The 12,369-nt window shown below is 35.3% G+C and overlaps 1 protein-coding gene and 1 long non-coding RNA gene across 2 annotated transcripts; both read left to right on the forward strand.

The window, feature by feature from the left end:
* The first annotated feature begins 269 nt into the window (after positions 1-269).
* On the forward strand, positions 270-3,910 carry LOC132742843 (uncharacterized). The gene is made up of 3 exons (XR_009627492.1): positions 270-496; positions 852-914; positions 3,666-3,910. It is a non-coding gene; the product is annotated as an uncharacterized LOC132742843 (long non-coding RNA).
* Positions 3,911-5,065: 1,155 nt separating this feature from the next.
* LOC132742844 (acid sphingomyelinase-like phosphodiesterase 3a) lies at positions 5,066-11,660 on the forward strand. Its single transcript, XM_060731338.1, has 4 exons — positions 5,066-5,322; positions 5,982-6,145; positions 10,130-10,304; positions 10,904-11,660. Exons 1-4 carry the CDS (start codon positions 5,121-5,123, stop codon positions 11,368-11,370), a joined length of 1,008 nt encoding a protein of 335 aa, XP_060587321.1. The 5' UTR covers positions 5,066-5,120; the 3' UTR covers positions 11,371-11,660.
* The last annotated feature ends 709 nt before the right edge of the window (positions 11,661-12,369 follow it).

The following is a 12,369-nucleotide window of genomic DNA, read 5'->3' on the forward strand; positions in this document are numbered from 1 at the left end:
GGAACTTACCGAAAATCTACCGAAGATTAATATACTGTGTGCATCGACCGTGTAATCAGTATGTAATTGACAGGTTAATAAAACCAAACAATACTACCCCGTTAACATATACAAGTGTACGCAGGTACTGTGCAAGAATGTGTAGTCTTGCATAAAATACTGCGCACACAGGTGTACATTAAACACTCGTATTTGCGTTGTATATTCGTCTTTTTCCCTTTGAAGTTTATTCATCTGGAAAATATTTCGTCTCATCTGGTGGCGCGCGCCTTATAAACCTATATATGATATAGTTAAATTATATGTATCTACATCAATATGCGTACAGTATACATCAATATATATGTATACTATCCCAGATGTTGTACCGCCTCTGCTCTCATGTTGATTGTCAATGCTAACAAAAAGATTTCTCGATTATGACATAAATCATTGTGAACTTGGAAATAAAACTTAACGTGTATAATAATGGAATTAGAAAATGGATAGAATAAAAGTGAGCATGATTTAGACATGAAAATGCATGTTATAAAAAAACCCACATATATTTCGATTTTCACGCGTGTCGGAATTTAACTAATCGGTCTGAAAATTTCACACTAACTATTTTCCTTTTCATTGATTTAATATATGTTGTGTACATACGAATTTATACATTCGTTTGGTGATAATAAAGTCTTGATTAGACGTACAAAAACAGTCGCTGAAGATATTTTTATGCTACATATATAATCAATTGTTTTAACTGTTAATCAAAAGCGAATATTACAAGTGTAATATGAAATGGTCGATCATCTATATATATACATGTATGTCACTACTTTTGTCGTAATCAATTTCCTTTCTTTCAGATTTAAACATGTATTATCTTCTACTATTAGTACTAACGGAGATTATCTCTGCATCATTAATAGGTATGTAATTATATTTATCTATACATCACTTATTTCATTCATTGATTAGTTTATAAAATTATTGTTTGCATTTTATAATACTTCAAAAATACCTTTCAGAAAGAAATACAAATTATCGCAAAATACTAGTAATATTTTCTTCCCCGGAACATGTTATTCGAAGTATTCTTTGTTACAACATCTACAAGAATTGACTATAAAGTCATTTTGCAGCTCCGTATAACAGTTTCCAAATAATTACACATTGGTACGGAAGCGTCCTGGTGCCAATTCATAATGTTCTATAAAAAAATAAACTCCTACGTAGGAGATAAAAAGCCTAATTAGGAGTTTGTAACTCCTACGTAGGACTTTATAACTCCTACGTAGGAGATAAAAAAATCCTAATTAGAAGTTTGTATCTCCTACGTAGGACTTTATGACTTTATAAGAAATGCATACAGAATTCTTTGCAAATCTCAACATTCCGGACCGGTATATCGGCGAAGGAACAATACACTTAACCCCCCCCTCCCCCGGCCGAAATAATTTCAAATCTTAAATAGAGAGGACATTTCACCTTTGGTTCATACAGAATTTATTTAAGTTTGATTGATTAGGAAGCTAGAAACTTATAGACACACTTTCGAATCCGTTCCTGGAAGCAGCCAGTACGTACTTAGCAATGAGTGTAAAGTTTCTTGCTCAAGGAAACAACGGCTTGCGCCTAACGGGGTTTGAACCCATGCGGCTAGCGATCATTAGGCTACTAGTCACACGGCCATGCCGCCACACTTCACTTTTAATAAAGTGTCTCAGGTTTCTAGAGTGTACAGTGTCTTAGGGTGAGGTGTCTGTAAGCATTGGCGATGTATCCCGAAAAATTAGCTTTACAGCTATTCGAAAAAAACTTACTGGACAACAAACATATATATCAAAATTTTAAAAGGCTTTAACGATTACGTTTTCCATACGAACTAGCTGAACAAAACGAGCAATTTATCCATTTTCGGGCGTTTCAAATGATTAAATCCTTATAGGGGGCAGGGGGAGTAGTGAAGTGTCTTGTTCCTGCTCCGTAAAGTTTAAGAAGATAACGGTTTGCGGAGCATTATGCATGCATATGTTTAATAATGAATTACATTGTATATCCTACTTTGAACAAAGTTTAACCCATACATTTTGTGTACCTGTGTATAATAAATATAACTAAACGTGCTTTATACAGAATCATCGTTTAATATATGCAGAGAATGACAAAATCATCTCTGGCTACAGACTAAAGGTATTTACTAAAGCGGCTCGCCACAATTACAACTTGACACATATGAGCCGCGCCATGACAAAACCAAAATAGTGGGTTTGCGACCAGCATGGATCCAGACCAGCCTGCGCATCCGCGCAGTCTGATCAGGATCCATGCTATTCGCTCTCAGTTTCTCTACTTGTAATAGGGTTTGTAAGCGAACAGCATGGAGCCTGATCAGACTGCGCGGATGCGCAGGGCAGGCTGGTTTGGATCCATGCTGGTCGCAAATGCACTATGTTGGTTTTGTCATGGCGCGGCTCATATAATTTATTTTCCTACATAATATGCTATCTTAAGTTATACTCTAGCATACATGTCCGTCGAACTCTGTGCTTTCAGTACTTTGATATGTATCCTATGTAGGAGTTATAAAGTCCTACGTAGGAGTTTAAAAGTCCTACGTAGGAGTTACAAAGTCCTACGTAGGAGATATAAAGTCCTAATTAGGCTTTTTTTTATCTCCTACGTAGGAGTTTATTTTTTTTATAGAACATTATGAATTGGCACCAGGACGCTTCCGTACATTGGCCATATACTATCTTTTGGTTCCTAATTTGTATAATTATAGTGAGTTAGTATTTTGTATGGAAGTCAAAATACTCCTTTTGTTTACATTTTGCTACCTTTACAACACAATATTTCACACCCAACTCTACTTCTGCAGTTGTTTCACATCTAAGATGCTCTAAAACATTATTTAAAGTTAACATATCTGACCTTTCTAAAGAATTAAAAATTATTGATTTATGAGGCACGGTATGCCTTTAATTTTATATAAAATTTCATAATCTGTAGTTCTACACGCTTCAAAACACACCGAACTTACTGTTCCGAATCATGATAAGTTTAAACATTATACATACTTGAGTCGGTCTCAAGTCGGCTTATTTTAACTAAATAGTACTGATTCCATTTGAGGCAATATGATCATGACCTGAGTACGGCCCTGACTCCTGATCTCTGAATATTAAGCCTTCGTTCACCATTCCTATTTTCGACTTGTACAATTTTGTGTGTTTCGTATTCGCATTGTACCTCTGCCCTGGCATGTACAGATGAAATATGAATTCCTTGCGAAAGTGAAGGCAACTAGTACTGGTAAAAGTACTTGACAGCCATCCAGGAATGATGCGGTGGCTGGACTGTGCTCTGGTGAATTCAATGTGGCTAGATGCCGAGAGTAAATTACGAACATCACACTAATATTTTTAAGTTCATGCAAATGACGATTGGTACACTATGCATATTCTTAATTTCGTATGAATTAAGCAGCAAATGGAACAGACTAGTAGGCGTCCACAATGAAGTCTTTATGTACAAATGTTAAAATAGAGCATGAGGATTTCCAGAAATGCTTTAATGTTGTAATTTTGATGTATTTTACTCTGCAATACACAATTTTTTCCTCCGTCATATAGCCGTAGACTTCCGGTTTATAACATGTTACAATGAATTTTTTCCAGGTATTTCCGACGATGACACAAATATTGGTAAATATGATATGCTTCTTACGACCATCTTTATTAGTTCATATTTACTGGATCTTTTTGTCTTTATCACATATTAATCGCATATTATGATATGAAAATGACTTGGATTGCGTATCTGGCATCAAAGTACAATATCTGATAAAAAAATAAATAAAAGAATACAAATTTGTGTATATATACTACATGTTTTCAAAAAACGCCGTTGACATTTTCCACACATGTTTACTTCTGAAAGCTTGATTTATAATAATTTTTTAATTTTTATAATGTAAAGGACTTCCCATTGACAACATTTAAAATTTTTGGGTTTTGAACTGAAAATACATGTCTTTTTAACATTCGGCAATTATGGTGTATCCCTGGCGCTTGTAAAAAGCGTATCCAAGCAATTTAGGTCATTTAAAACCGGGTGAGACTTTTTCTCTGGGCTGGGTTTTGTTGACAATTTAAAATAACGATATAAGAAAAAAAAAAGTTGGCTTCAGATAAACATATTCGTAAAACCCCAGTAATAGGTCTCTTTACAAGGGGAATGGCGAAATATATGTAGGGGGAATGTGGATGTTTTTCTTCAGTTGTAACAACACGACGATTATTTATAATGATCTCGGACTTAATACGTATTGAAAGTAGTACTACCACATCGTTTTATAACAGATGACAATGTGTAACGAATGTATGTATTTGTCATCAAAGGGGACATAAATTATGTTTCTACAATCATAATCAAGTTAAAAAACGCCCTCTGATGTTCAATTATAACGAAATTGGAATAAATAGTATGTACGTTCGGTTTTTTCAACCGTAATTTTAAGAATATAATTGATGTACGGTCTACTTTTATATCTAAAAATTTACTAGATTTAGGTGAACTTTTTTTACTCGATATATATTTATTTGAATAAACTTAGACAACAACTCCCAGCATAGGCCCTAAACCTTAATACACGTCATAGATGGGCCAGAAGGTGATAATCGGCCCTGAAATGTATAATGCCCTCGAGCTTAAGCCCTCGGGGCCATTATTCACTTTGCGGGTCGACTCTGATGAAGTTGCTCTCATTATTAACAAATAATAATTTTACCCAAAGTTTTGTAAATAATTTTAAGAACGTGCCAATGGTTTATGCTTCACGAATTAGTACAATTCACTGTGATCCTTTGTCATCTTATATTATTAGTTTCTTAGTTACAATTGTTCAAACAGACGTGTACGTATTATAAGAAGATGGCCAGTTACAAAACCATTACTGCTTTGGCCGAAAATCTGAAATCACTTTTACCAAAAAATATATATACATACATGCTTGCGGTATTGTTCCAACGATTTCAGAATTTAAACCGAAACGGCATGTGGTAGAGTATACTGAGCTTTGATTTTACAGGGACACGATTCTTCACTTAAAACCCGAAAATATAAATCATCAAATGAACGTTGACATTTTCAACAACGTGACAAATCTTCTAAAATCAACATTTCCAAGAATGCCGGTTTATCCTTCTTTTGGTAACCATGACACCGATGTCACGGACCAGTTTGAGCCAAGAAATACATTATTATATAAACAAGCATGGTCAAGATGGCGTAGCTGGATTAATGACGACATTCAGGAGGCAACTTGTAGGAAAGGTATATCGTCCCCGAGGTGAACGTTTCTTTATTTTATGATAATCAGTGTGATGGAGTAGTAATTTAATCCATATCACCTACATGTACGTTGTGGGTGATATATCGCTGCCGAACTATTTTTTGACGTACGTTTTCATTTTTAAGATTCCGTAAATTTGTAGATTTACATAAAACAGCTTATTTTCTTTTGTATTTATTTTTGTTTAAAATGGCATTACTTTTGTTTGTGTAACATTTACTTAACCGTTAAAGTCTTTCGTCATCTCCTTGACGTTAGTTTTTGAAAACACTTGAAAAATGCTGTTATTATACTTCATGCTATATATTACACTGAAAAGTGAGGTAACTGCAATATTTTCACGTTTTTTCTTCAATATCATTGTATTAAAGGTTTTCTATACGGTACTGCCATTAAATGGTTTTAATTTAGCATGGTTATGATTTAAAGTCACCCATTTATCTCTTTTTTTTCTTTCTAACTGCACCTTCACCGTGGAACAAAGAGAGGATATCGAATTATTTTGCCTCTTAATGTGCATCGTTTGTCTAATACACAATAAAGCACCGTCTCGTAGATTTATTTTCTCTTGTCTTAAGATTTTACATTTGTCAATTATCCATTCTTTTCTATTGCGTTAGATCCATTTACAATTTTGCAGGTGGGTATTACACAGTGAAAGCTTCACCTTACCTCAGGATCATTGTTTTAAACACAATTCTTTATTACAAACGAAACAAACAGGTGACCTCAGATGGTGATCCGGCAGGTCAATTTCGTTGGCTTGTTGATGCATTACAGTATGCACGAAAACAAGAAGAAAAGGTAAGATACAAAACTATTTTAGAAAGAAAGGAAAAGTTTATGATGGAACGTTCGTTAAATCAGTTTATAATTAAAATGCACTGAAGGAAAAGCTTTTTTAACTGAATTTACATAAGTTATTAATATATTTAAAATTTCATTCAAATCAAGATTTCATAGTATGATTAGATTCTGCAAAATGTATCCATTACAGGGATGAGATTCTTTTTTCAAGTTTAACATTACATGTATATTACTTTGTATATACAACAACATAATTTGACAGAACAGACAATTATACTATCACATGGAATATCTGATTAATTACAGAAAGTTACCAAAATATATTAAGATTTAGATAAAATTTGAATAAAAAATCCTTAAAATGTCTCAATTATCCATATTTTTTAATTTATCAATTGCGTTGAATGTGAAGTAAAGGCAGCAAAATGTAAACAAAGTAGTAATGTATTTTTACTTTTTATACAAAAAATTTTTTAAAAATATTTATCCCCTTTTCTACAAGCAAAAGGTTAAAGTTGGGGCATCTGTGTGGCAAATGAAAATGTTTTGGAAACTGTAACAAAACTGTAACAGAATACAAAAAAAAAATGTTTGAGAAATGAAAATGATAGCCTTTCTGAGGTATAATGGGCCTTCAAGCTGCCTGAATTTGTATAATTAAAACATGAAACTGTCCACTGTACTATTTAGGGATTTCAAAACTATTATATATAGTGTATTTGCAATACAAGAAAGAGCAGACCGGTTTTGTTTAACACTGGTGACAGACACCCGATCATTGCTGCTTACAGGAATTCTAAGAATGAATAAAGAATATTATAAGAAATTATTCTAATTAGTACTCTAGAGAAATTGTACAAAAGTGTCTTATCTGCAAATATTCCCTTACTAACAGTAAAACGTTGCAGAATTTACTGGAACGAGATAGCGCATCAGTATCACGAAATATAAAGTTCTTCTGTAAGCTATTGTTTTACCATAATTGTTTATGATGGTAAAGTATGTGAGAAGTTAGCAGTGAACAGTGAGCTAAGCAAAAAGGCATTTTTATTTATATAGGGAAGTCAATGATCTGCTGTAATGCTCAGCTGTTTTTGGGCATCTAGCAGGACATTCCTAAATATTGTGTAAAAATGTTCTGCTGCAATACTCAGCTGTCTTCGCAATCTAGCAGAGCATTCCTAGCTTTAGTGAAAAAATGCTCTGCTGTGGAACGCTCAGCTGGCTAGGCAATCTAGCAGTGCATTACTAAATATAATGTTAAAATGCTCTGCTGGAATGCTCAGGTGGCTAGGCAATCTAGCAGGGCATTCCTAAATATAGTGTTAAAATGCTTTACTGGAATGCTAAGCTGGCTAGGCAATCTAGCAGGGCATTACTAAATATAGTGAAAAAATGCTTTGCTGGAATGCTAAGCTGGTTAGGCAATCTAGCAGGGCATTACTAAATATAGTGTAAAAATGCTCTGCTGGAATGCTAAGCTGGCTAGGCAATCTAGCAAGGCATTACTAAATAAAGTGTAAAAGTGCTCTGCTGGCTAGGCAATCTAGCAGGGCATAACTAAATATAGTGTACAAATGCGATTCTGGAATGCTAAGCTGGCTAGGCAATCTAGCGGAGCATTCCTAGTTATAGTGAAAAAACGCTTCGCTGGAATGCTTAGCTGGCTAGGCAATCTAGCAGGGTGTTACTAAATATAGGGTAAAAATGCTCTGCTGGAATGCTAAGCTGGGTAGGCAATCTAGCAGGGCATTACTAAATATAGTGTAAAAATGCTCTGCTGGAATGCTAAGCTGGCTAAGATTGATTCTCGGACACTCGCAGACTTTCAGGAATGGTTGGTGCCAATGGAAATAATCATATTTTTGACTTCAAGGGACCTTTAAGAGTCCATTTCATTGGCCAGCAGCGTATTTTTGGACACTCGCAGACTTTCAGGAAAGTTTGGTGCCATTAGAGATAATGGCAATTTTTACTTCTAGGGACCCGCCATAGTCCATTTTTATGGTCTGCGACTGATTCTGGGACATTCGCAAACTTTCAGGAATCTGTGGTGCCAATTGAGATAATGACATTTTTGACTTCTAGCGACCCACCAGAGTTCATTTCGCTGGTCTGCGACTGATTTTGGAACACTCGCAGACTTTCTTTCAGGAATTAAGATGCCAATGGAGATAATGATATTTCTGACTTCTAGGGAACCGCCAGAGTACATTTCTTGGGTCTGCGACTGATTCTTTGAGACTCGCAGACTTTCAGGATGTTAAGTGCCATTGCAGATCCTGACATGTTTTACTTTTACGGACCCGAAGTCATAAGCAGAGCATTTTTACTCTAAAATGTTATTATCTGCATTAGCACCAAAAATTCCTGAAAGTCTGCAAGTGCCCAATAATCAGTCGCAGACCAACGAAATAGACTCTGGATGGTCAAAAAATGTCAACATTGTAATTATCTCTATTGGCACCAAAAATTCCTGAAAGTCTGTGAGTGCTTTAGAATCAGTCGCAGACCAAATAAATGGATTCAGGAAGGTCCCACTAAGTCAAAAATATAATTTTCTGCATTGTCACCAAAATTCCTGAAAGTCTGCGAGTGACTCAGAATCAGTCGCAGACCAACGAAAGTAAACGAAGTAAACATGTCATTATCTCCATTGGCACCAAAAATTTCTGAAAGTCTGCGAGTGTTCTAGAAACATTCGCAGACCAACGAAATGGTCTGCTGGATTGCCTAGCCAGCTGAGCATTTTTAACACTATATTTAGGAATGCCCTTCTAGATTGCCTAGCCAGATGAGCAATTCGGCAGAGCATTTTTACACTATATTTAGGAATGTCCTGCTAGATTGCCTAACCAGCTGAGCCTACCAGCAGATCATGTTAACACTATATTTTGAAATGCCCCGCTAGATTGCTTAGCCAGCTGAGCATAACAGCAGAGCATTTTACACTATATTTTGGAATGCCCCGCTAGATTGCCTAGCCAGTTGAGCATAACAGCAGATCATTTTTACACTATATTTTGGCATGCCCTGCTAGATTACTTAGCCAGCTAAGCATAACAGCAGAGCATTTTTACACTATATTTTGGAATGCCCCGCTTGATTGCTTAGCCAGCTATGCATAACAGCAGATCATTTTTACATTATATTTTGGAATGCCCTGTTAGATTGCTTAGCCAGCTGAGTATAACAGCAGAGTATCTTTTACACTATATTTAGGAATGCCGTGCTAGATTGCCTAGCCAGCTGAGCATACCAGCAAATCATTTTGTACACTATATGTTGGAATGCCCCGCTTGATTGCTCAGCCAGCTGAGCATACCAGGAGAGCATTTTTGCACTATATTTTGGAATGCCCCGCTAGATTGCTTAGCCAGCTAAGCATACCAGCAGAGTATTTCTACGCTATATTTTGGAATGCCCCGCTAAATTGCCTAGCCAGCTGAGCATACCAGCAGAGAATTTTGACACTATATTTAGGAATGGCCTGCTAGATTGCTTAGCCAGCTGAGCATACCAGCAAAGCATTTCTACACTTTATTTTGGAATGCTCTGCTAGATTGCTTACCCAGCTGAGCATAACAGCAGATCATTGATTTCCCTATATAAATCGTAATGCCTTTTTGCTTAGCTAACTTCTCACATACGATGGTAAAGCAAAACACTTTGATAAAATATGATTGCAACTATCATGTTATTAGAGTTAATATTTAATTGTAATGATAATTGAGCCGCGCCATGACAATACAACATCATGTGTTTGCGAACACCATGGATCCAGACCAGCCAGCGCATCCGCGCAGTCAGATCAGGATCCATGCTGTTCGCTATCAGTTTCTCTACCTTTTATGGGGTTTGTAAGCGAACAACATGGATCCTGATTAGACTGCGCGGATGTGCAGGCTGGTCTGGTTCCAAGCTGGTCGCATACGCATGTTGGTTTTGTCGTGACACGGCTCATATGTACATAATTTTTAGGTTATAATCACGGCTCATATACCGCTGGGAGTTCAACCAAACGGTGAAACAGAATTATACAAACATCAGAATGATCGACTCATCGAAATATCAAATCAATATTCTGACGTCATTGTAGCCATGCATTTTGGACATGAACATACAGATGCCTTTAAAGTGCTAACAGATGAAAAGGGTAATGAAAAGTGTACTTCTTGAAGATTTTGAAATGAAAAAAAAAATATGCACACTATTTTAATAATAACTTAGCATTTCATGTAAATAAAGTCTAAGTAAGTTTTTTTTTCAATAAAAATGAATGCCTTATTTTTAACGTTTAATCATAATGTACGTAAATATTTGCTGTACATATTTAACATATTCCCGGATGTTTTGAAATTATCTTACAAGAATATATTGATATTGTGGACTAGAAGGGAAATAAATGACATTTAGAAAATATGGACTGGAAAAGAATGAATACATGTACACATATATGAAAAGCTTCACTTAATTATATGTTTCATCCTTAATTACAACATAAATGATCTTTAATTTTCAGGCCATCGTGGCCTTCTTAGAGAGCCTTACAATCAAAGGCAAAAATGTAAATCACTCTTCAAGAACAAAGATGAAGTTTGAGCGCTTCGAACGGCTTTATATATATATAATAAATATCATTGCGTTCATTGCGAAGACCAGTATAATGTAACTGGTTAGATAGGGTTCACATAAACACGGACATTATTATATAATTACAATATTAAAAAAACAAAACTTTTCTTGCATTTTCAGGGGTACCCACTGTACCTATATTTTTAGCGCCGTCGGTGTCTCCACTTGGATATTCTCTTTCACATAATCCGGGCATACGTCTTATTAAATATAATCGAATAACCGGATTACATTTAGAAATCATTCAATATTTCCTTGACGTAGAAGCGGCGAATATTGCGGGCACTGCATCATGGGAACTCGAATATTCAACTTCCGGTGCGTACGGTTTAAATAATCTGTCTCCCGGATCACTGTTTTCATTGATTAACCGAATGAAAGCAGCCGACAGCCAAGAATTCAAGAGCTTTTGGAAACATTACGTTGTTACCCCGCCCAAGAGCTTATTTAAGGAATGTGACTCAAAATGTCATGCAAGGGTGTTTTGTAGATTTTCAAAGCTTACGGAAAGCGATTTTGCAAAATGCTTACAGGAATTTGATGTCGATAATATTCAAAAATTTTGGAGATGGTTTTTCAGAAGATAATTTTCAAGGACTATATAATAAAAAAATCATATGCAATGTTTTCTTTCTTCGAGTTTTGTCATATTTAGCATAGGGTTTTATCTTTTTGTAAGAAATGTTCTATATTAATCTTACCATTTTATTTGGACATAAAATATTTTATTTCCAAGATAATCTACGGTGCTGGGACGTTATTACTTATATACGTAGATTGGTTATTTGTGTCTATTTATGCGATCAAACACATAAAGCTGTGAAATTACCAATGTTTTGAATAGGTTGAATGGTTTGAAATTACACAGCACTTTTTTAAAGTCCCAAATTCCCCCAAATAGGGGGAGGGGGAAAAGTGGGTTCATATCCCCGGGCCTTTTTCACTTTGGGGGGGGGGAATATAACAATCCTCCTAAAGATATGTCCATAACTTTCTCATATAAAAAATTCAGTGCCTCTTGCAGCATTGGAGCTGGAAAATATGTCCTATGGCAGCAAGTAAAACAGGCACGTCTTTTACAATTAGAAATTGCTTTAAGGCTGATACAATTTGAATGGAAAAATGGTATTATGGACTAGAATGGAAATGAATGACATTTATAAAATATGTACTTGAAAAAAATGGAAAAATTGGAAAATAATAAATGAAGTTTTGACGGTATGGACCGGAAAAATGAATGACGTTTGAACAATATTGACTGAAAAACAATGAATAACGTATGACAAAGAATGAACGGCGTTTGGACGGACCCGTCGGTTTTCAATCCTTTTGTACTGATTTTATTTTCATTTTGAAAGTTTTGCTCAAGTTTAATGAAACTACTTGTTTATTAAGCAAAAGGTATAGGGATATAATCTGATAAAACGTAAACTGTCGTGGGTAAGGTTTTTGTAAATGCAAATATTATTAACATTTTTTGCAGGTGTAATCAAATTTTACACTTAAGTGACACCACCTGTGGCTATTTTACACTTGAATATGAGATGTGAAAAGATAAAGCGTATGCACTGTTGAAGAAACCCTCA

Source organism: Ruditapes philippinarum, unplaced genomic scaffold (genome assembly GCF_026571515.1).
Source record: "Ruditapes philippinarum isolate M1 unplaced genomic scaffold, ASM2657151v2 ctg16061_1_1_1_1, whole genome shotgun sequence".
Taxonomy (NCBI): domain Eukaryota; kingdom Metazoa; phylum Mollusca; class Bivalvia; order Venerida; family Veneridae; genus Ruditapes; species Ruditapes philippinarum.